General features: G+C 36.8%; 1 protein-coding gene across 4 annotated transcripts in view; it reads left to right on the forward strand.

Annotated features, from left to right (window-relative positions):
- sestd1 (SEC14 and spectrin domains 1) overlaps nucleotides 1–20,827 on the forward strand; it is a 51,254-nt gene that overhangs the window by 10,398 nt on the left and 20,029 nt on the right. For all 4 annotated transcript variants that reach the window (XM_067410144.1, XM_067410145.1, XM_067410147.1 and 1 more), the window contains exons 5-12: nucleotides 1,322–1,412; nucleotides 3,174–3,287; nucleotides 11,818–11,931; nucleotides 12,336–12,430; nucleotides 12,626–12,681; nucleotides 14,355–14,575; nucleotides 16,325–16,447; nucleotides 20,368–20,562. In XM_067410144.1, coding sequence (XP_067266245.1) covers nucleotides 1,322–1,412; nucleotides 3,174–3,287; nucleotides 11,818–11,931; nucleotides 12,336–12,430; nucleotides 12,626–12,681; nucleotides 14,355–14,575; nucleotides 16,325–16,447; nucleotides 20,368–20,562 — 1,009 coding nt within the window. The remainder of the gene's footprint in view (nucleotides 1–1,321; nucleotides 1,413–3,173; nucleotides 3,288–11,817; nucleotides 11,932–12,335; nucleotides 12,431–12,625; nucleotides 12,682–14,354; nucleotides 14,576–16,324; nucleotides 16,448–20,367; nucleotides 20,563–20,827) is intronic.

The raw sequence follows: 20,827 nt of genomic DNA on the forward strand, positions 1-20,827 counted from the left end.
TGAAATCCGATGGCTCCGTGAGGCCTCCATAGGGAGCAATGACATTTCCTCTCTCAAGATCCATTAATGTACTAAAAACATATTTAAATCAGTTCATGTGAGTACAGTGGTTCAATATTAATATTATAAAGCGACGAATATTTTTGGCGCGCCAAAAAAAAAAAAGAAATAAATAATGACTTATTTAGTGATCGTCGATATCAAAACACTGCTTCATGAAGAATCGGAGCATAATAAATCAGTGTATCGGATCATGATTCAGATTGCGTGTCAAACTGCCAACGGCTGAAATCACATGACTTTGGCGCTCCGAACAGCAGATTCGATACACTGATTCATTTATGCTCCGAAGCTTTCTGAAGCATTGTTTTGAAATCGGCCATCACTATATAAGTCGTTATTTAGTTTTTTTTTGGCGCTTCAAAAATATTCTCGTTGCTGTATAATATTAACATTGAACCACTGTACTCACATGAACTGATTTAAATATGTTTTTAGTACCTTTATGGATCTTGAGAGAGGGAATGTCATTGCTCCCTATGGAGGCCTCACGGAAAATATCTTAATTTGTGTTCCGAAGATTAACGAAGGTCTTACAGGTGTGGAACGGCATGAGGGTAAGTAATAATTGACAATTTTCATTTTTGGGTGAACTAACCCTTTAAATTAAAAAATCTTACATATTGTGCCTTTAACAGTGTAATTGATGTTTTTAAACATGTAATGTAAGTGAGAACACTCATTTGCTATGGTAAAAATCAAGATCTTACAATAAAACTCCCAGTCTTTTGTGGTTTATTGCTTTAATCTGAGTCTAAATGAAAGAGATAATCATACCCTGAGCTGCTGCGGTCAATTGAGTTTTGAATAATGTTAAAGTCTGCCAGTCGAGCCTCACATGACCACTGGCAGTAAGACCATCACTTGTTCTGTAGTCTCTTTTATTTTTCAACGCTTTCATAGTGACCTTCTCCAAATTACTTTTCTGCTGACATTTTTAGAGGCTTTTTATAGGGTGAGTTGGCTGTTCTTTTTCCCCAAAGAATGAAAAGAAATGTTTTTTTGTTTTACAAACCAAAATAGTAAGTGTATTATTGAATACATGTTTCTTGGAATCTGTGAGTCATTTTAGCTCACACAAACATTTGCAGCTCATTTTAAAATGCCACCACAGAACAAACAAATTAGTTTGTTTAACGACACAGCCACAGAGGAGTCATGTAATTGATTCATTGTATCCAACTGTACTGACAACATGTATTGGCCTATCATTTGTGTTATGCAACCGAATAAATGTCATGTTTTTCTGTTATTTCTGCAGCGAGAAGTGCAAAGCGCGAGGTTTCACCGTCATCGTTGATGGCAGGAAGTCTCAGTGGAATATTGTGAAGACTGTTGTTCTGATGCTGCAGGTAGGATAAGAGACTTTTGTTTTATTTGCCCATTTTTGGGTTTTGTTCAGTTTGGCAGAAAGCAACGAAAGAAACATAATGTGAAACACATGTCTGCTCTTGTTTTTTTTTTTTTACATCTGGTGCTTGCTTTTTCACTAATGAACCTATTAACATTTGTGGTGATTATTTAATGAGTGCTTAACTCCCCTCTAATACAGCTCCTTTCTTAAGGAATATCTGTAAATAATGAGATTTCAATGCTGTTATCAGAAGCCCATGCTGCTCATGTGTTGGCAGACTTCCCTGGTTTTGTAGAGCGTGTTGTTGGAAATTATTCACTTTGAGTTTTGTTGAACTGAATGGATGCTTGTTATTTTCCCCTCATAATAGCGGCACTGAATTGCTGCTGTAAGCTCAACTCAGAGTCAGGCTGCTAGTTATTTTTCTTATTCTTCGTTACATTATAGTCCTAAAATGCAAGTCCGTTCACTCTGTGGCCATCTTGGCAATCTCTGGACAGCTATTTTCTAGGCAATAACAATAAAATTTGACACAAGTGGCATCATAAATTGTGCTAAAACATTTTTCAGGCTTTACTAGCTAAGACATGTGTTTTGAAGGAAAAACAGGTGGTTGGCTCTTTTTCTTGGGATGTCCTTGTATTGAGTGTTGCAACTTATTTTCTATGAGTAGTCTCCTTTATACTGAATCTAAGTCAGAATTTCTGACCCCTAAACTTACAACTTTGGCATTTGTTTTGAGAAATTGGGTGTATGATGTTGCACAAAACGTGATTGAAATGTAGCTGTGCCATCACAAATATAATGCATTTTCAAAAATATTTAATAAATATACAGCCTTGGTGAGCAAAAGAGACTTCTTTCAAAAACATTAAAAAAAAGTTACCAAACTCCAAACTTTTGAACGGTAGTGTTTTACAGATCAGTTGTTAGAAGGCCCCTATTGACATTTTTGCCCTTGCAATTTTGTTTCCTTATAAATACACTGTCTTCTGCGCTCCAGGCAACGACATGCCTTCATGTTTGCAAGTAGAAGATTGAGTAAAACTAGATTTCCTGAAGGAAATAGCAGCTTAAAGGCAGCATAAAAATAGTGTTAGCTTCAGGCTTGATATGAATCGTTTTGTTGCATTCCTTATTTGTAAGTCGCTTTTGTATTTGTTACAGATATTTTTGAAGAACAACAATGTTTGATAAAAATCAATACCCTATTACATCTGACTTTGAATGGAACACAACATATGGATTGTTATTTATAAATTGCAATATTGTTTTGTCAAAGAGAACTCTTGAGGTATAGAATATATTAATTATCAAAGCCTCACCCTGTTCTTTGCTTGACGTGTCCTCTGGATGACCTGCAGTTTTCAGTTAAGAGGGAGTGCTTTGTACATTTACGGTGTGCAGATAACTTAACTTAATTTCAGCAGCTTTAAAGATGGGATTTAAAAATAGTATCAAGTACAGCCTTTTCTCTATTTGAGCACTTTTGGAGGTATGACAGGAGTTTGTTCTGAAATCAAACTGTCCTTCAGACCAGTAGGTACAATAACATTGATCAGCCAATTTTGAATGGTTGATTTGGTGATTAAGTAAACAAAAAGATTTATGTTACCCCTGTCCCCTTTATATCTGTATAACATTCCATCCATCACTATTTGTCAATAAAAAGAGTAATCTTATTTGTGAATGTAAGTGGTGTGTGTAGCTAAGCTATGTTTTTGGAGCTGGATTTTGAACTTGGGTGTTTTTCCTCTAGAATGTGATCCCAGCTGAGGTCTCTCTTGTGTGTGTGGTGAAACCTGACGAATTCTGGGATAAAAAAGTGACCCATTTCTGCTTCTGGAAGGAGAAGGACAGGCTTGGCTTTGAGGTAAGTGTACTAGAGATTTATTGTTTTAGTGGACAAAGAGCTATATTTTGACATATGTTTGACATTAGGGATGGGCAGAAGTACACAAGTTACTTGGAAGTGATCGCAGTAATCAAACATGAGTATTTGTGTTTTTCATTTTGTAATTGGTTGCAGTGGCATATTGGGAGTGATCTTGTGATCTGATTGGTTAAGGTTAGGACTGCAAAGGTACAAACACTGTTGAGTCAGTTTTATTTGTATATTGACTTGCGCAATACTGTTCAAAGCAGCTTGACCGGAAATGGTTCCTTTAAAAAAAGGACTACTTTGGTGTTTGTGACATAGTTTAGTTGTCATAACGAGTGAGAAAGGTTGAAATGGAGCACGCTAAATCTTGAACCTCCGGGGAATTGCGTGTTTTAAAAAGTAGGGTCATGCAGTGATGTGCTGCTAGTCAGCTTGAGATTCTTTCCATCTAAACTGATTATCCCCCAGTTTCACAGACGAGGCCTAAGCTAGTCTTAGACTAAAATGCATGTTTAAGCTGTTTCAACTGAAGGCATCTTGTACTGACATCATAAAATATGTCAGTGCCGTTGTTTTGTCTCAAGATGCACACCAGTGTTGTTTTTTTCTAGGGTACGTTTATAAAAGATACTTAAATGCCCTATTTGATTTAAGGCTTAATCCTGGCTTAGTCTAAGCCCTGTCTGTGAAATTGGGCCATTATCTCTTAAGCCTAGTAGTAAATGTGTTATGAGCAGTAGTATAAACTAGGGCTGGGCGATATGGCTGAAAACTGTATCACAATATCAGTGTTTCATATTGGTCGATATCGATAATTATTGATATTTTTTATGACCCATTTAAAATAAGGACCAGGAGAAAAATATATTACATTTAAACATTTTTATTTTAAGCTTAACCTTCCTCTGATCATAATCCCCTCAGTTAAGACAGAAATGTCAACAACCATGGAAAACTCAAATAATTAAAATTTAAGCATAGGTCTAAAGTAGGGTGACCACCCGTCCCGCATTTTGCGGGACAGTCCCGAAATTAGGAGCTTTGTCCTGCAAGACTTTAGTGTCCCGCATTTCATTTATGTCTTTTATTTTTTTTTTCATCCCTGAAATTACAATACCACAGTAAGAAATATAATACAAACTTTGAGCATTTAAAAATCTGTTTGTGCAGCCGTCATATTCTAGCTGTGAAAATAACCAACCAGCGCAATCATAGAGAGAGGTTTTCCCTCTGATGACATCTGAGTGGACATCGCAAAGAGCAGGCCTCATCAAAGTCGGTAAACACAACTACACCAGCAAGGATTTCATCTTCCATACTGGATAAGAACCTCAAGAGCTGTTCAAAGCTGCCCAAATCGATGATTTAAAGCATGTAATCATCCGTCCTGATGTTAAATATTTCCAACGAACAGCGGCGATCAAGCGCCACAGACGGAAATGGTCGAGCACCTTCAGAAAAACGAGATATTCTCTTTGTTTTAACTAATACAAAATTGCGGAATTCAGACACGACTTTCTTCTCGCGTTAATATTTAATTTAATGCGGGTTCTATGGCGTTATTATATTGAAAAATGTCGAGCGCATTAAATGCGCGAGCAATCTCTCCACTCACAGGCGGATTCCCTTGCACAAAACTGGACGCGCACGCTCCCGCTCAGATATCACATCTGCACGCTTAAACTTTTTTCCTCCTGCATGTGTAGCCGTGAATCTAGAATTGTATTCTCTCCAGGATTTAATGTTACCATAAGCGCAAACATTAATCGGCACATATGCAAAGTTTGCCAACAAATGTAAATCAATATTTACATAGTGTAATAGTTGTAAATTTATCTGTCTCATTTGTCCTGCAAAATCACCTGCAACAGATCAATAGTCAGGTGGTCACCCTAGTCTAAAGTCACAATGAACACTTTTCCTCTTTTATTTACAATTTCCTGCCTACAATGGCTGCCATGACTGTAGAGTATGTGTGTGTCTACATCATCAGTTTCTGAGCTTTTCTCTGCATTATTTATAACAATGAACTCTTTTAATCCAATCGCTGCACTGTATTATGCATGAGATCTCATTACAGCGGAGAATTCAAACATCACAAAAGACCGTTTCAGTGCTGTTCGTTCACCTCTGCCTCTTCAACTTTGTGTTCTGACACGTGTTATAAGTGTGTGTTTCCACAATACAGTAACACAAAAGTGTTGTTTGCATGTTCCTCATGATGCGGTCAGAGATGGAGTTTGACTACCAACACATATTAAATATTGTTAGTCATATTTTCCATGTAACAACACAGCACACATGAGAGTGGTTTCTGTGCAGAGCGCTGTGATGTTTAACAATGCTTGCCACGTGGATCATAGTTCATATCCGCACCGGAGAAAGCATGTGTGAGGTTTTTATGGACCTATTACATGTACTCTCCTGCTCCAAACATGAACCAGCACCTTGTATACGCACATCTTTCATCACGTCTTCTTCAAATGAAATATATATGTGCAAATAATGACAGTGATTATGAACATGACACATTATTCTGACACACAGAAGACGATGATGTAGACTGATAATTCTTCCCAATTCTTCAGTATTTTTTTTAACTGATTTAGTCAACAGCTTTTGTGTTCAACCTAAATGTTTAGAAAGGTTCCACTGCAAGTGTTTTTCATACATCAGACCACAGCGTCATCATTGTACTCTTGATATAGCTAGACATAATACAATCACACACAACAGTGTATTTAATTAGGCACACCCGAGGGATCTCATGCGTGTAAGTAGGTAATTTCCCGCATTTGCTGTGAATAATGAAACCTCATATACAGTGGTCTGGGGCTTCACTGTAAGTCAGTGTTTTTGTTATTGACACTAATGCAACGGCTTCATTTGTCAGGGCACAAAGGGCTGTGCTATGAGTGAAATAAAGTTTTCAGGGCTGTTTTAGTGATTTAAAGGACATTGCACACACCTGGGCTTAATCATTCTGGGACACTGACATGAAGTTCTTTCTTTGCTTTCAATGTTTTTACTTGGCCAATGATATTTAAACTTCACTTAAAGCAGGGTTGTACGCTCAGATTTCTTTTTAGGAGCACTTTTAAAATATAGGAGCACGAGCACAGTCAAATTTAGGAGTACGATAAACGAAAGTACTTCGAAAAACGGTAGTCTGAGAAGGGTCTGCTGTCATTATACAGTACGAGAGCGGCCTCTAGAGGCAAAATAGAAACTTTCACTGATGCCTCACGGTGTTTGTTTTGACATGTGAGATGTGATGGAGGGTGTGTCTGAAGCTTGATGCTGACTCCACTGTCATAGTGACAACAGCCAATCATATTATTTCTAGCCTACTTGAATGCTATGCTATGCTAGCTGTCTCTGCCACCTCCTTCTAGTATTGGTCCCTCCGGTATGAGTCCCGGTACGTATAGAAAGGCTGATCGCAAAGAACCGGGCGATAAGCTTTTCCTCCATTTTGATGTTCCTCTATTTTCCGGTGTTGCATGACTGCAGTTGGCTAGCGTCTGCGCTAGGGTATTTTCATAAGGCATTATGATTGGTTGAGGACTGCGTAGATGCTTGAAAAGTTGAAAATTTTTCAACTTCGGCCGCAAGAAACTCCTGCGACGCGACACAACGGAACCCACAATTCACCCAAGTAACGCCGATGCCATGTGTGAATGCACCGTAAGTGTTTTAAATCGCTATACAAGAGAATATTTCATATGGGTTGGTCTGGATTCGTCACTTTCATGAATCTCTCCATTTCGTCATCTCTACTGTAATATCACAAATTAGAGCAGATTGCAGTGTTTCCTTGTAATTGGGCCATGAAGAAAATGGGTGAAATTGGCAGGTGGTTGTTTGCATTGAAAGGGCAGCCCTCTGGCATTCACTTTAGGAGCATGAAATGGGGCTATATGTGAATTTAACCGTAACATGATCGTGCAGATGTGCACTACAGTATGCAATCATGCTGTATGTGTGCTGATGAAGCCTGGCCTCGAACCGCATACTCATTTGTCTGGCTGTCTTGCTTCATGCCCTCTCTGGGCATTAACCAATAACGCCATGTTGCCTGGCAACCATCACATGGATCCAGCCAAGAGCCGAATGACGTGTTTAGAAGGACAGTCAAACCACTGTCTCCTAAATGGAAACCTCTGTATGTGTATGTTTGTTGGGGTCATTGTGTTGTTTGTCCTGTGATCTGGGCCAGCAGGCCCCTCTAGCTGCCTACAACTACCAGATGGCACAGTTTTGGCTGAATGGAGGTCAGTATATCAGCATTCGGAAGTGTGGAGGCTTGAACACGGAGACCAGTGAAAACAGTCATTACCATACTCTTGACCTACTTGAAGATCCATACTTGAATGGGGGTTTTGTATCTGCGGCCGATCGCTGAGGTGCACGAGGACCTTGCGTTCTGCATTAATCATTCTGCCCAAGAACCTCTTCATCACAGATGCTTGGCCAGGCATAAGTGAGCATATGGGAAGGAAAAAACCCGGAGGCCTTATTAAATAAGTGGATCCTCTTTCACTGCCACTTAGGGTGCATAGGACCGTCTGTTACACGACTGCACATTTTTATGCTTATTATTGCTGATTTTTCTTTCCTTTATGGACTTTAAGTGAATGTACAAAATATGCTGATGAGATAAGCTTTCCTTCAGATCAAAGAGAGTTAATAATAATATAATAATTATAAAGAGATCTATAATAATACCTAGAATAAGCTATTTCTTAGCATTTCATTTATATTTTTGTACATGGATTTATATGTTGCTTGCATAAAAGAGCATGAACCATGCTAACCAGCAAAATCTTGACCAATTGAGTGATTTATTGGCCAGGTCTGTTAATTGTCTAATGTTTTTTTGGTTAAAAATGATCCAAAATCAATTATTGAGCAAGTACATGACCAGCCAGTGTTCTAAACTATCCTTACCTTAGTCTGATTCACAACCGTAAGCTTATAATTTTTTATAATAAAATTGGTACTGGTGGGTTTCCGCGGGAAATTCGAGCATGCAGTCGTTGGTCTTTGCGTCATTATATCACGTCTAATTACATGACGGAATCCCAGCTAGTAGGCTATATGGGATGTGAGGATCCTGCAGGTGACGGATCATTTATAGCCTTTTCTCACAGCAGCTGCAATAATTAAACTTATCATTTTGATGGCGGATTGTAATCCAGAAAGGTCCAAATGACAATCATTGGTGACAACTGGAGATTCACCCGCAGTGAAAAGACTTCGGACTGCGGAGTGGCTACAGAAATTGAAATCTACAATTAACACTAATACACACTAAATACACATAGTCACGCAATGCTGATGTTGTCAACATTAAAAGTTTGAGAACAAAGTATAATAATAATAATAATAATAATAATTTGCATGGCTTGATGTGACCCGAGCTAAGTGATCGTTAGATTTAATCACCATTGGCGGCACAATTTATTATGCTTTTTTTTTCTCAGTTGGTCAGAACAAAAGTGGCAGATTTGTTTCTTACTTGTTCAGATGACATTTTCTGGTTAAAATTCTTATTTTGGTCATACTTCCAAGATGTAGAATCTGTGATTCTGAAGTACAGTATCCACACCGATGTGGTGACTGACAGCAAACATTAGATTCATCTGCGCTGAGGAGCCGTGCCGATGCACAACCCACGTTAAGATGATAATTCCGCAAATAACTGCAATTGCAGGTTTCAAACAGAGATGGTGACAAAGAGGCAAAACTTAGTGTATTGACAGCAATGGACTGTTGAACATGTTATACAAATATAAAAAGTAAAAAGTTTTACTTATATTTACGATTTGTTCAAAGTCATTTTAAATCCAGTTTTTTGTGTTGTTTTTTTGTCCATTTTTATTCACTAGTTTACAAATGGACACGTTTTCTGTTCTGTGCACCAGAACATTTTTTAAAAAAAAATTTTACATTTTGTTTAAATACTTGTAGGGTAACCAGAATGCAATCTGCTTTGAGGGGACTGTATTGACCAGAGAGCTTTAGCAGACGCTGGGTTTAATCTCCTCCGGCTAACCTTGCAGATGTGAGGGCACAGCTGGCACACGTCCAAGCTGTTGCGTTCCTGCTTCAGCACCAGGCCTGTGTTCAGGGTCACGGGAGGATTTCAAAGAGCACACATTACTTTGATTAAATGGATTTCACATTAAAAGTTTGGTGAGCAGATGGTTTTGAAAAGAGTTGTTCACCCTAAAATTAAAATTCTGTCATTTATTTACCTGCATGTCATTCCAGACGTGTATGTTTTTGTTTGTAGTGTCCATCACTGTTTATAGTGACCACAGATATCAAGCTGAAAAGGCTTGCTTTGTGTGATGGCAGATCATCATTCACAGAATTTCCTCTGCTGTAGCTCTTAATATCATTCTCCACACTATGTCCAGTTACTATGTATGCAAGAATCAATCATGTCAATGTGAACCTGAGAATAGAAACATGAGATTTGAGAGCTGTAGTGTAGGGGAAGATTATTAGTAAATAGCTTAAATTTCAGATGTTTTTTTTTTTTTTCAAATCCAGATTTTATCCAGATGGGGTTTCAAAAGTCTGTACAGCAAAAAACACATGAATTCTAATTCAAACATCTGATTCAAACCTCATATTGAGGTGGTTTGAAATGCGATTCCAACCTCCATTTTTCCTGCATCCATTTTGAAAACCTCATCACATACGTACATGGGTACGCCTACATTGTTACCAAAGCAACCCATTGAGGTAGGTTGGGTATGTCTGGACACCCAAATCTTATTTGATCACTTGTTATTAATAGTACAGACAGTCTGCCTGGAAAGATCTGATTTGAGAAGAAATCCATTTTGCCTGCAGTCTGAACATAACCAAATAGAAATAATATTGACTGTTTTTCAGTGTCCTTCTCTGGCTCTTTCTTTTCTTTTCTCTCTTACTTTCAGTTTTTTGTTTCATGGAATAAAAACCGCATGCATATTTGGAATGACATGAGATGTGACAGCGTTATTTTGAGTCAACTTTTCCTTTCAAGGCTTCTGAGGAAGGTGTTGTGTTTGTTCTTTAGTTTTCTGTCTTTTTGTTTCTCTGCATGCCTTCCATCTCTGAATTTGCAAAGATATCATGACAGAAGGAGATAAGACAAAATCCAGTTCAAAAGCTTTTATGCTCAAACTGCATTTTACTATCTACCACAGAAACGGTCCAAAACAAGGCTTTTCAGATGCAAGAACATCCGTTAGAGAGAGTTTGTGAAACTGACATGAAACAAACCTCGCTGTGGCTCATCTTTTAGGCTTTTTTTTTTTCTCCTCAAATTGTCCCAGGCAGACAGCCACGCAGCGGAGGCAAACGCCTCTGACATCCTGTGAGTAATGTACCCTAGATATTATGAATCCAAAATATTTTTCCTCATCTGCTCTCTGGTGACACTGGCTGGAACTCTGTTTGCAGCAAGGCCTTGTCCCTCTGTCCTGTGTGTTGACTCAGCTGAACATATTTGTAAAGACAGCTGTGCTGTCTCTCTTCCTGTCCACACACCAAAGTGCAGCAGGGAGGGGTCTCATTTTTGAGACGGCATACTTTTGAAAGCACAGACATAGTAATGATAAACATTTACACATAAAGTATACTATAAATCAACGTGTGTGTATAATGTCACAGTAGTTTTTTACGCTGCTTGGCAGCTGTAAACAGGTGTGTTTGCATTAACGACCAGCCGATTGTACATATATTCCACTTATTACTTGGCTACATAACAATGAAGTGAATAAATAGACATGAAATATTGATTTGAGCTGAAATAATTTGATTATCTGAGAAGAAAGAAACCGCTGAGTAGTGCGAGGAACAGTCTCCAACAGTTTTATTTTGTCTAAGGAAAATAGTTTGTCATTATACAGCATTTATTTATGTAATGGTAGTGGTAGTGGTAGTAGTGGTAGTAACGACAAGGATGTCTCTGTTTTGGTGCTTTTTACCAAAAATAAGTAGTGTTCTTAGGCAAAACTTGAGATAAAATGTTCAAATCTTCATTACAATAATCATTATTAAATATTTGGCAGTTTAAACCCTTTTTATCATTGATTTTCTCAAAGATGACACTATATAAAAATCGTCACCCTGTTTTCTTATTTAAAAAGAGAGTTTTGGGTAATGAGTGTGCCTGACATTAAGTGACTGTTTGTGATTGTGGCCCGGCGGAAGGGCTGCTTCACCTGCAGAGTTTGTCCTATATGCCTTCAAATGTCAAATAAATTATTCATAGATATTAACCTTGCATGACATTTCTGCTGTAGAAGGTCTTCGGTGATTACAGATTATGCTACATTACACACACAGATGCCTGTTTAATTGGTAACATTAATAAATGGTGCACTTTCCCCTCTGTTACAACAAATAATAGTCACATGGCTGGGTTTTATTTTCTTGTCTTTTACATTCATAGCACAGATGGTGAAAAGCACAGCTTTGGTCCTCAGTCCTACTTCAGAGTTATTTTTCTCTGTTTCAGGTGATTCTGGTGTCTGCCAATAAACTCACACGCTACATCGAGCCGTGCCAACTTACAGATGAATTTGGTGGGAGTCTGGTTTACGATCATTTGGACTGGGTCAACAAACGATTGGTGAGAACCAATTTCCTCTCGTTTTGAATCTACTTGACAATAGTGGGTGTTTAGTTGAAACTAGTGTTATTTTAGGATTGTAGTATTTAGTAACATTTCAAATTATTAATTCATTATTTTATGTACTTTTTAAATATTTCTATTTAGCTTGTTTTCCATCTAACTTGTATTTTTTTTACTTCGGTTTTATATCAATTAACAAAAACGGTTAATAGTTTGTTAAACGATAACAATACTGGTTGAAACTGATCCTTGTTAGCTGCTTTGGTGCAAATACAGAAATATTGAGATGGATATTGAATATCATCAACAGGCAGAAAAATAATTTTGGTGTGTAGCTACATCAATATATCGGTATGCTGTTTTTAACTGCAGGTCTTATTTGCCATTTATCCCTTGTTTAGGTCTTTGAAAAATTCACAAAGGAATCCACATCCCTTCTGGATGAACTTACCGTCATCAATGAAAATGAGAAAGGAAGCCAGGCAGAGAAGGACAGGTATTTTATATATCATTATCACCAGGCATGAGCTCCTAATTATGGCTGCCATTTCACTGTTTTTCTCTTAGCTATTAGCAGTTCTTAAAGGTGTACTTAAAATGATTTTAAAGCCACCGAACAATTAATGAGTTTATTTCATTAAATGGGCATAATTTTATAGAAAACATCCACAACATATTGTTATAATCATAGGTCTTCAGAGAGCAACATCCTGCCTTCATTTGACCCCGAAACTGTCCTTCAGACTGGTGAGTGTCGATCTGTGCTATCTGTGATCATCATATGCATGAAGGCATTGCTTTGAAATTGCAAAACTGCCTTTAGATGTTTCTGAAATATTTTGGGTCCATTTGAAAACTAGTTAAAAAAGCAGAGTTTGGTTTGGGAATTTTGACTGCTATGCTATAATCTAGCATGTGATGTCAATGGTGAAGCTGTTTTTCCAGCTGGCCTGTGACTCCATTCAGTTTTATTGGTGGGGTAGAGCTAGGAACTCTGCTTTAGTGCTGTTATTACACCGTTTTGTATTTGAAGCTAAAGCTGGTTTGTATAGTCAATTTTATAAAATATATTCAACTATATAACAAAACATTCAACTTGCATGGTTTCAAAGTAGAATTGAAATGCAATTAAATTCATGTTTCTGCTGTAGTCTTTATGTAGTTTTTTTTTTTATATAGTTTTTATTAATGCTTTTTATATTTCTGTATGAAGTAAACATGCTTAATTTAATTTCATTATGAATTCATTTAATTTACATTGTTACTTAACAAAAAATAACTTTTTTTTTTTGTTTTATTTGTTTTTTACAGAATTATATTATATTGATCTTGCATCTGCACTATCTTTCCTGTAATTCTGCTTCACATTTGAAATAAGTAAAACCAAAAATACTGTCAAATGAATATGAATCACTGAAACTGGAAGCAGATTTGTGAAATGAAATATAATGGTCCAAACATTACATCTGTAATGAAGATAGTATTGATGTATGAATATTTTGGAATTGAACTTTATAATATTTATTATTGAATTTTTAATGCTGTTATGTGTGAAATTTTTCAGTTAAAATGTACACTAAAATACTAAAATATTTTACAGTGTCATTGTTACACGTTACATGTAGTTGCTGTAGTAATAACTATAAAATATGCATAATTACATGCAATTAACCCTAAACCAAACCCTTACACCAACCGTAAACCTATAGTAAGTACATGTTATTATGTACATGTTAATTGTTATTACTGAGTACTTAAATGTATAATTACACTGTAATACTGACACCTTAAAATTAAAGTGTAACTATATATATATATATATATATATATAAATAAAATAATATGGCATACTACGGCATAATAAAGTTCCACTGCTCTTGAGACGTAATAAATAAAAAAATATATATAAATAAAATAAAATTAAAATAAATATTGTTGCTGTATTGGGCTAATTTAATTTATCCTTGTTTCTGTTTTGCAACTTCAATCCAAATGCCAATGTAACATCATATAGGGCCCATTTAATTCATATTCACGCTCATGAGTTGAAAGGCAACCTATTTTCAGTTAATTCTAAAAAATGCCTTATCTTTGTTAGAGGCACAAAAAAGTACACAGCAATGGCACAAAATTACTATTTCTTCTCTATTTGAGTCTGTCACTTTGTGGTGCTTAAATTAGTTGAAATATTGACTTGATGTATTCATACTATATTAAGTCAATCTGTACTTCTTTTGTAGTAGAGCACTTGACAGACAGGGAAATTTGCCATCACATTAGCATTCATCTCTTTCTTTCTGCTTGACATGTTGACTGTGAAACACTTTATTACCATTTACAGCATTCACATTTCAAGGCTTAAACCTTGATTTTTTTCTCTCATAAATGTTTATTTCCCCTTTTGTCTTCCTCTCTCACAGGGCATGAGTTGCTGTCTGAGCTCCAGCAGAGGCGTTTCAACGGCTCTGAGGGTGGAGGAAGTGGCACAGCCTGGTCGCCCATGGACGACGAGCTGCTGGCTCAGCCTCAGGTGATGAAGCTCCTGGACTCTCTGAGGGAGCAGTACACAAAATATCAGGAAGTTTGCAGACAGCGCAGCAAACGCTCCCAGCTAGAGGAAATCCAGACCAAGGTCATGCAGGTAAAACACATTAGTACACCAATAAAATGAAAGATCACCTCTGGATAGTCAGGTTGTGTTTAAGAACTGTCCTTAGGTTACCTCTGGTGCTTTTCAGCCCTGTTTTGTAAGGGAGGACATAGCCTTGTGTTCTGCCAAATACATTTCTTGGTTTTTGCACCATCATCTTTCACAAACCCACCATATGATATTGTGGAGAGTGAGGGAGTTTCAGTGTCATCTGTGAACCATTTTGCTTTTATTTCTATGTCTAAATACCACCAATGTTTGAAAGCGAAGACCTTTTACTTCCAGTTCAGACTGTGGCTGGGCTTTGATACAATGGTGAATCAGCAGTCTTTAGTCTACAAATAGAAGTTTTTGGTGGATCTCCGCACCATACAATCTGAGTTTTTCCACAGAAAAGATTTGTCACACAATTATCTGACAAACAGTGCTGCGCTGTCTTCTTGGAAGGCTTACAAACCATACTCCCACCAAATTCCCACTGAGAATCCGATTACCATAGAGAATCACTGTTAGGGAGCAGGACTGTCGGTGCAATTATAACTGTATAATGTGCTTTTGCTTTCTTTTTTCCACTACATTAATTGATATTGATTTATATTCTTGAAAGAAATAAATTACACATTTTTCTTCAAAAATGTGGGGTCAGTAAGATAAATATTTATTTGTAAAATGTAATGAAAAATGTCTAAACAAAGTTAAATTTTAAAAAAGTGACATTTAGAATCACCAAGTATGGGGTTCAGGTCATGTAAGGTTGATGCCAAGATCAGAAGATGTGTACCCTATGAAAGTCTCACAAAACCACTCAGATTAAATGTCTGTTTCCATGGTGAGCAGGATATTGGGAGGTGCACATCTTGTGTGTCGGAAAAAGGAGTTTGGCCTACTTCTTACCTTCTGTGAAAAATTGCGCAGGGAAGGGGGGGATCATTTGTACGCCACAATGCCTGAAGCAATTACAGTCAGGAAGCCTTACAAACTAAGCAGCGATTCTTAAAAAGTTCAGGCATCTCAGCATTAGCCAAATTAATGACTTTCTTCACAAAGCAGGTTCTCTTGCTGCTGTTCCAGACTTTTCATTTTCTTTAGTTTATTGAACAACGAAAATGATTTTTTTTTTTTCCTGCCATTTCATTTGTAATTCCTGTTTTTAACTCTCAGCTATCAAATTGAGACTGAACTTGCAAGTCAAGCAAGTTAATTAATGGGTTAGTTCAGTCATAAATGAAAATTGTCATTTATTTTTTACCTTCATGTTGTTCCAAACATGTATCCTTTTTTTCTGTGCAACACAAAGGGATGAATTTTGAAAAATCTTCACACAGAGTTTTGAAAAGCACCATGAACGCTTTTAATATTATGCAATATTTGTGTTGGAACACACTAAAATGTTAGTGCTAATCACTGATGATCTTCCATTTAGCTGCAGCTCTGAGATGAGATCTCCGTTTACTCTAACACTGATTTTCATTCAGAATCTGACAGCCAAAGGTTTGTGCAGCCCTCGAGACGTGCAACCTACATTTGTCTTTTTGTAAACAAGTACATATCTAATTAAGTAAATCTTCAATTTGAGCTCTCATCGACCTGATCCTGTCATTTAGTTAATTAGATTTGCTCTTTGTTCCTCCTGATTTATTTCTGATTAGAGGCTGCTCAATGGCTCATGGGTCAAATGTGGTAGTGATTCACTAATTAAAGGTGTCTTTGTCTGTGTTCATGTGTCTTGTGTGTGAGCAGGTTGTGAATTGGCTGGAGGGTCCTGGCACAGATCAGCTCCGTACGCAGTGGGGGATTGGAGACTCCATTCGCGCGTCTCAGGCCTTGCAGCAGAAGCATGAGGAGATCGAGAGTCAACACAGTGTAAGTACACCTGTCATCTCTGGCTTGTTTATGTGGTTTTTGTGAAATGTATAGCCTCTCTGAAAAGCAAAAGAGGAATTTTCAGTATTGGCCTGTTATATTCACAGACTGTTTGGAGTGACCATAACAGTCCAAAATTAGTCAAAAATTGACAAATAGCATCCATACGGCTCATGAACAATATTCTGTGTTCTGAAATCATATTATATTTTTGTGTGAGGAACATACGGAAATTTAAGGTTCTTATTCACTGATAATCTTCTTTATTTTTTATTTTTATTTTCTTTGAGCGATTAACAAAAGAACTGATATTGCTGGATCAGTCAGTGAGCTGACCTCAATAACCATACCAGTGTGTGAAATTTTATTTTTGAGTCAGTTCGTTTCAATAAACCAATCGATTCAGTTTGTAAATCAGAATTCACAAATCAGAAAAAGTCTGTTCTGTTCAGTAACTATCTCAGTCTAGACACAAGTTAACAGCTTATGGAGATGATGAATATCAGTGTATGCCTTTTTAACATTTTGGAGCTTAACCGCTGTGTTCACTCGTTGTAACACATTTGTTACTTGGGTAACGCTTTACATGTAAGGTTCAATTTGTTTAAATTTAGTTAAAGGTGCCCTAGAATCAAAAATTGGATTTACCTTGGCATAGTTAAATAACAAGAGTTCAGTACATGGAAATGACATACAGTGAGTTTCAAACTCCACTGTTTCCTCCTCCTCATATAAATCTCATTTGTTTAAAAGACCTTCGAAGAACAGGCGAATCTCAACATAACACTGACTGTTACGTAACAGTCGGGATCATTAATATGTACGTCCCCAATATTTGCATATGCCAGCTCATGTTCAAGGCATTAGACAAGGGCAGCCAGTATTAATGTCTGGATCTGTGCACAGCTGAATCATCAGACTAGATAAGCAAGAACAATAGCGACATATGATCCATGATAACGTGACATTTTTAGTGATAACATGTAATTTTTAGTGACACATTCAGGGGACACCTTAGAAAAAACTGATTCTAGGGCACCTTTAATATGAACTAACAATGGATACTTCTACAGCTTTTTTCTTAGTTAATGTTAACCTTTAACCTTTACAATAAATTACGATCAAAAGTTGTATCTGTTAACATTAGTTTATGCATTCACTAACATGAACATTACATATTTTGTATGCACTATCATTAAAGGTACCACAAAAATTTAAATTGTCATTTATTACTCACCCTTATGTCGTTCTACACCTGTAAGACCTTATTTCATCTTCGGAACACAAATTAAGATGAAATCCGATGGCTCAGTGAGGACTCTATTGCCAGCAATGTCACCAAACCTCTCAAGATCCAGAAAGCTACTAAAAACATATCTAAAACTTTTCATGTGAGTACAGTGCTTCTACCTTAATATAAAGCGACGAGAATATTTTGTGCTCCAAAAAAGCAAAATAATTACTTTTCAACAATATCTAGTGACGGCCAATTTCAAAACACTGATTCGTAACAAAAGATTCATAAAGCTTCAAAGCAGTGTTTCCGAACCACTGATTTAAAAAAAAAAAAAGGATTTCATCAAAAAATATCTTAATTTGTGTTCCAATGATGAATGAAGGTCTTACAGGTGTAGAACAACATGAGGGTGAGTAAAATGATATTATTTTCATTTTTGGGTGAATTAACCCTTTAAGAATGGTTAATTGATGCTATAAAAATATACTGCTTATTTTTAGTTCATATTAATGTAACTAATGTTAACAAATGAAACCATTTTTTTAAAGTGTTACCATTACTTATAATCTTTCAAGTTGCCTAGTGAATGAAAATTGCAGTGAAATAAAGAATATTATTTATTTTTAGCATTTTGGAGCTTAACAGCCATTTTCACTGGTTATAACATGTTTGTTACTTAGTAGTATCGCAGTAAACTTTTAATTAGAATGAAGATTGGCGGCGACTTAGTGGTACTCTGAAGTTCTGAGTTGGTACTTGGCCTGAAAAGTTTGAGAACCACTGTTGTAGACCATAGAACTCAAACAGTCAGAGCTGCTGAGATCAGGCATTTCATTTAAAATGTATTTTATGCCACAACCATGCAGTTTATGACCTGCCAGTAGGTGGCAGTATTGTTGTATTTTACTTGAGGGAATCGCATGCCAATCTTCTTGAATGTTTATGCTTCTGATTATGCAAACTTGTTTGAGGAAATAAAAATATGTTGTATTTATATTCATGTTGAATCTTTCACAATGATTCAGGCTACGTAGGATATTTTAGTACATACTACATGTAGCAAAGCTTTGTCATGTTTACAGTCTTGATAAAATGCATTTGATTTGCTTTAAAGATGTGGTTTTCACCCACAGTCAATTTTCCTGAAGGTCAGCTGTTTGGCTGTCTGTCTCTCGAGTGGTTTGTGGTGTGCTCTTGGCTTGTCAGAAGTAGTTGCTGCCTCTGTGTTCAGTGTGGTTTGTGGCTCAGTGTGATCACAATCAGCCTCTTTGATTTACAGGGAACTCTGTGATGTAGAGTGGTTGGTATTCATGTTTTGTTACAGGAAGGTGTTGTTTTTGAGCGTGAGACTCAGTGGCTTTATGGTTTGTTGAACAGTGACCTCTTTGTCACGTTGAGTCAGGAACTGAGCCAATTATAGACATGGTTCAAACTGAAGGTTATGTAAAAGTGATTTCATGTTAGTCTGCATGCAAAGTGTTGCCATGGTGATGAGTTTTTTTGGAAGATGGTTTATCTGGTGTTATTTCAGCATTCCATAAATAGGAATTTTGGAGACAAACAATAGTTATCTAGATATTTTCTAAAGAACATGGTGGTCTTTGTCTGTGCAAAAGTAAAAAATGTGAGGTTATGTGGTTGTGATTGGTTGCCAGGTGTTCAGCTTGTTTTCTATGTGGTTATTTACTGGCCTCTGTGCTGTTAAGTCAATATATACACTACTATTCAAAAGTTTGGGGCCAGTAAGATACTGTAACAGTAATATTGTTAATATATAATTTGGTAACACTTTATTTTGCAGTGTCATTATATATGTGCATTTACTATAGTAATAACTATAAATTATGCATAATTACATGCAACTAACCCTAAAACCAAACCAAACCCTAATCCTAACCTGTAATTACATGTAGTTACTCAGTATTACTCAATTTTAAAGTGTCTTTGTTACACTGTAATTACTAAGTGTAACCTACCATTTTAATTGTAATTTATTCCTTTTGGCAAAGCTGAGTTTTCAACATTACGCCAGTCTTCAGTGTCACTCGATCCTTCAGAAATCATTTCGGTGGCACTTTATTTTATTTTCCTGTTCCCCATGTACATACCATGTCCTTACTATAGTAATTCTAATTACAATAACTAGGTACTAAACCTGAACCTACCCCTAAACCTAACCTTAGGTAAGTACATGTAAGTGCACGTGCTGTAAAATAAAGTGCAACCATGAGTCCAATATGCTGATTTGGTTCTCAAGAAACTTTTTCTTGTTGTTATCACAGTTGAACACAGTTGTGCTGCTTAATTTTTAGAAACAATAATAATAGTTATCATTGTCCAAGCATTCACCACTAGTTTTAGATTTATGATAAGCTTTTATTACATTTTAACTTAGTTTTTCTATGGTTGTGAAAGCTAAGATGGTGTTAATTTACAAACAAAGCAATGGCTCTGTCTTGTGATGTTTAGGGGTGTTTTGGACATTCATCAATTCATAAACCACAAATGTTCTACATTTCAGAGATTTTGTCATGTTTTAGTCTTTTGTTTATGTTCCATGGGAGCCATTGTAGCCATTGGCCTGCAGGATTGGTGTACTGTGTTTATAGACCTGTGATCTTAATGAGTGCTGGTGGTTTATTTAACTGTGTCTTAACAGTCAATGTCATGCTGTTTGCTGCAGGAGTGGTTTGCTGTTTACGTGGAGCTGAACCAGCAGATCGCAGCGTTGCTGAGCGCAGGAGATGAAGAGGACCTGGTGGAGCTCAAGGGTCTGCAGCAGCAGCTCAGTGATGTCTGTTACCGGCAGGCCAGCCAATTAGAGTTCAGACAGAATGTCCTGCAGTCTGCCCATGAGTTCCACATGACTGCACAAGATGTAAGATTCTATACTATCAGATGTTATCACTAGACCTTCATCGAATCTGCACAAACAGAGTTCTAATTTTAAGATCTACAGATTTCAACAGAACACAAACATCTTGTGAATGTAGATTTAAGTAGATATTTTTTTGGATACTTGGATGCTTTCCGCTATCACTAGATACAGTGTAATGGTATCAGTACTGTGTAAAGTCAACATGAAATCAAAATTGGCATTACTTTTCCAACATACAGTTCCAGTCTTGTTGTACACAGTTCAG

Source organism: Chanodichthys erythropterus, chromosome 14, assembly GCF_024489055.1.
Source record: "Chanodichthys erythropterus isolate Z2021 chromosome 14, ASM2448905v1, whole genome shotgun sequence".
NCBI classification, from domain to species: domain Eukaryota; kingdom Metazoa; phylum Chordata; class Actinopteri; order Cypriniformes; family Xenocyprididae; genus Chanodichthys; species Chanodichthys erythropterus.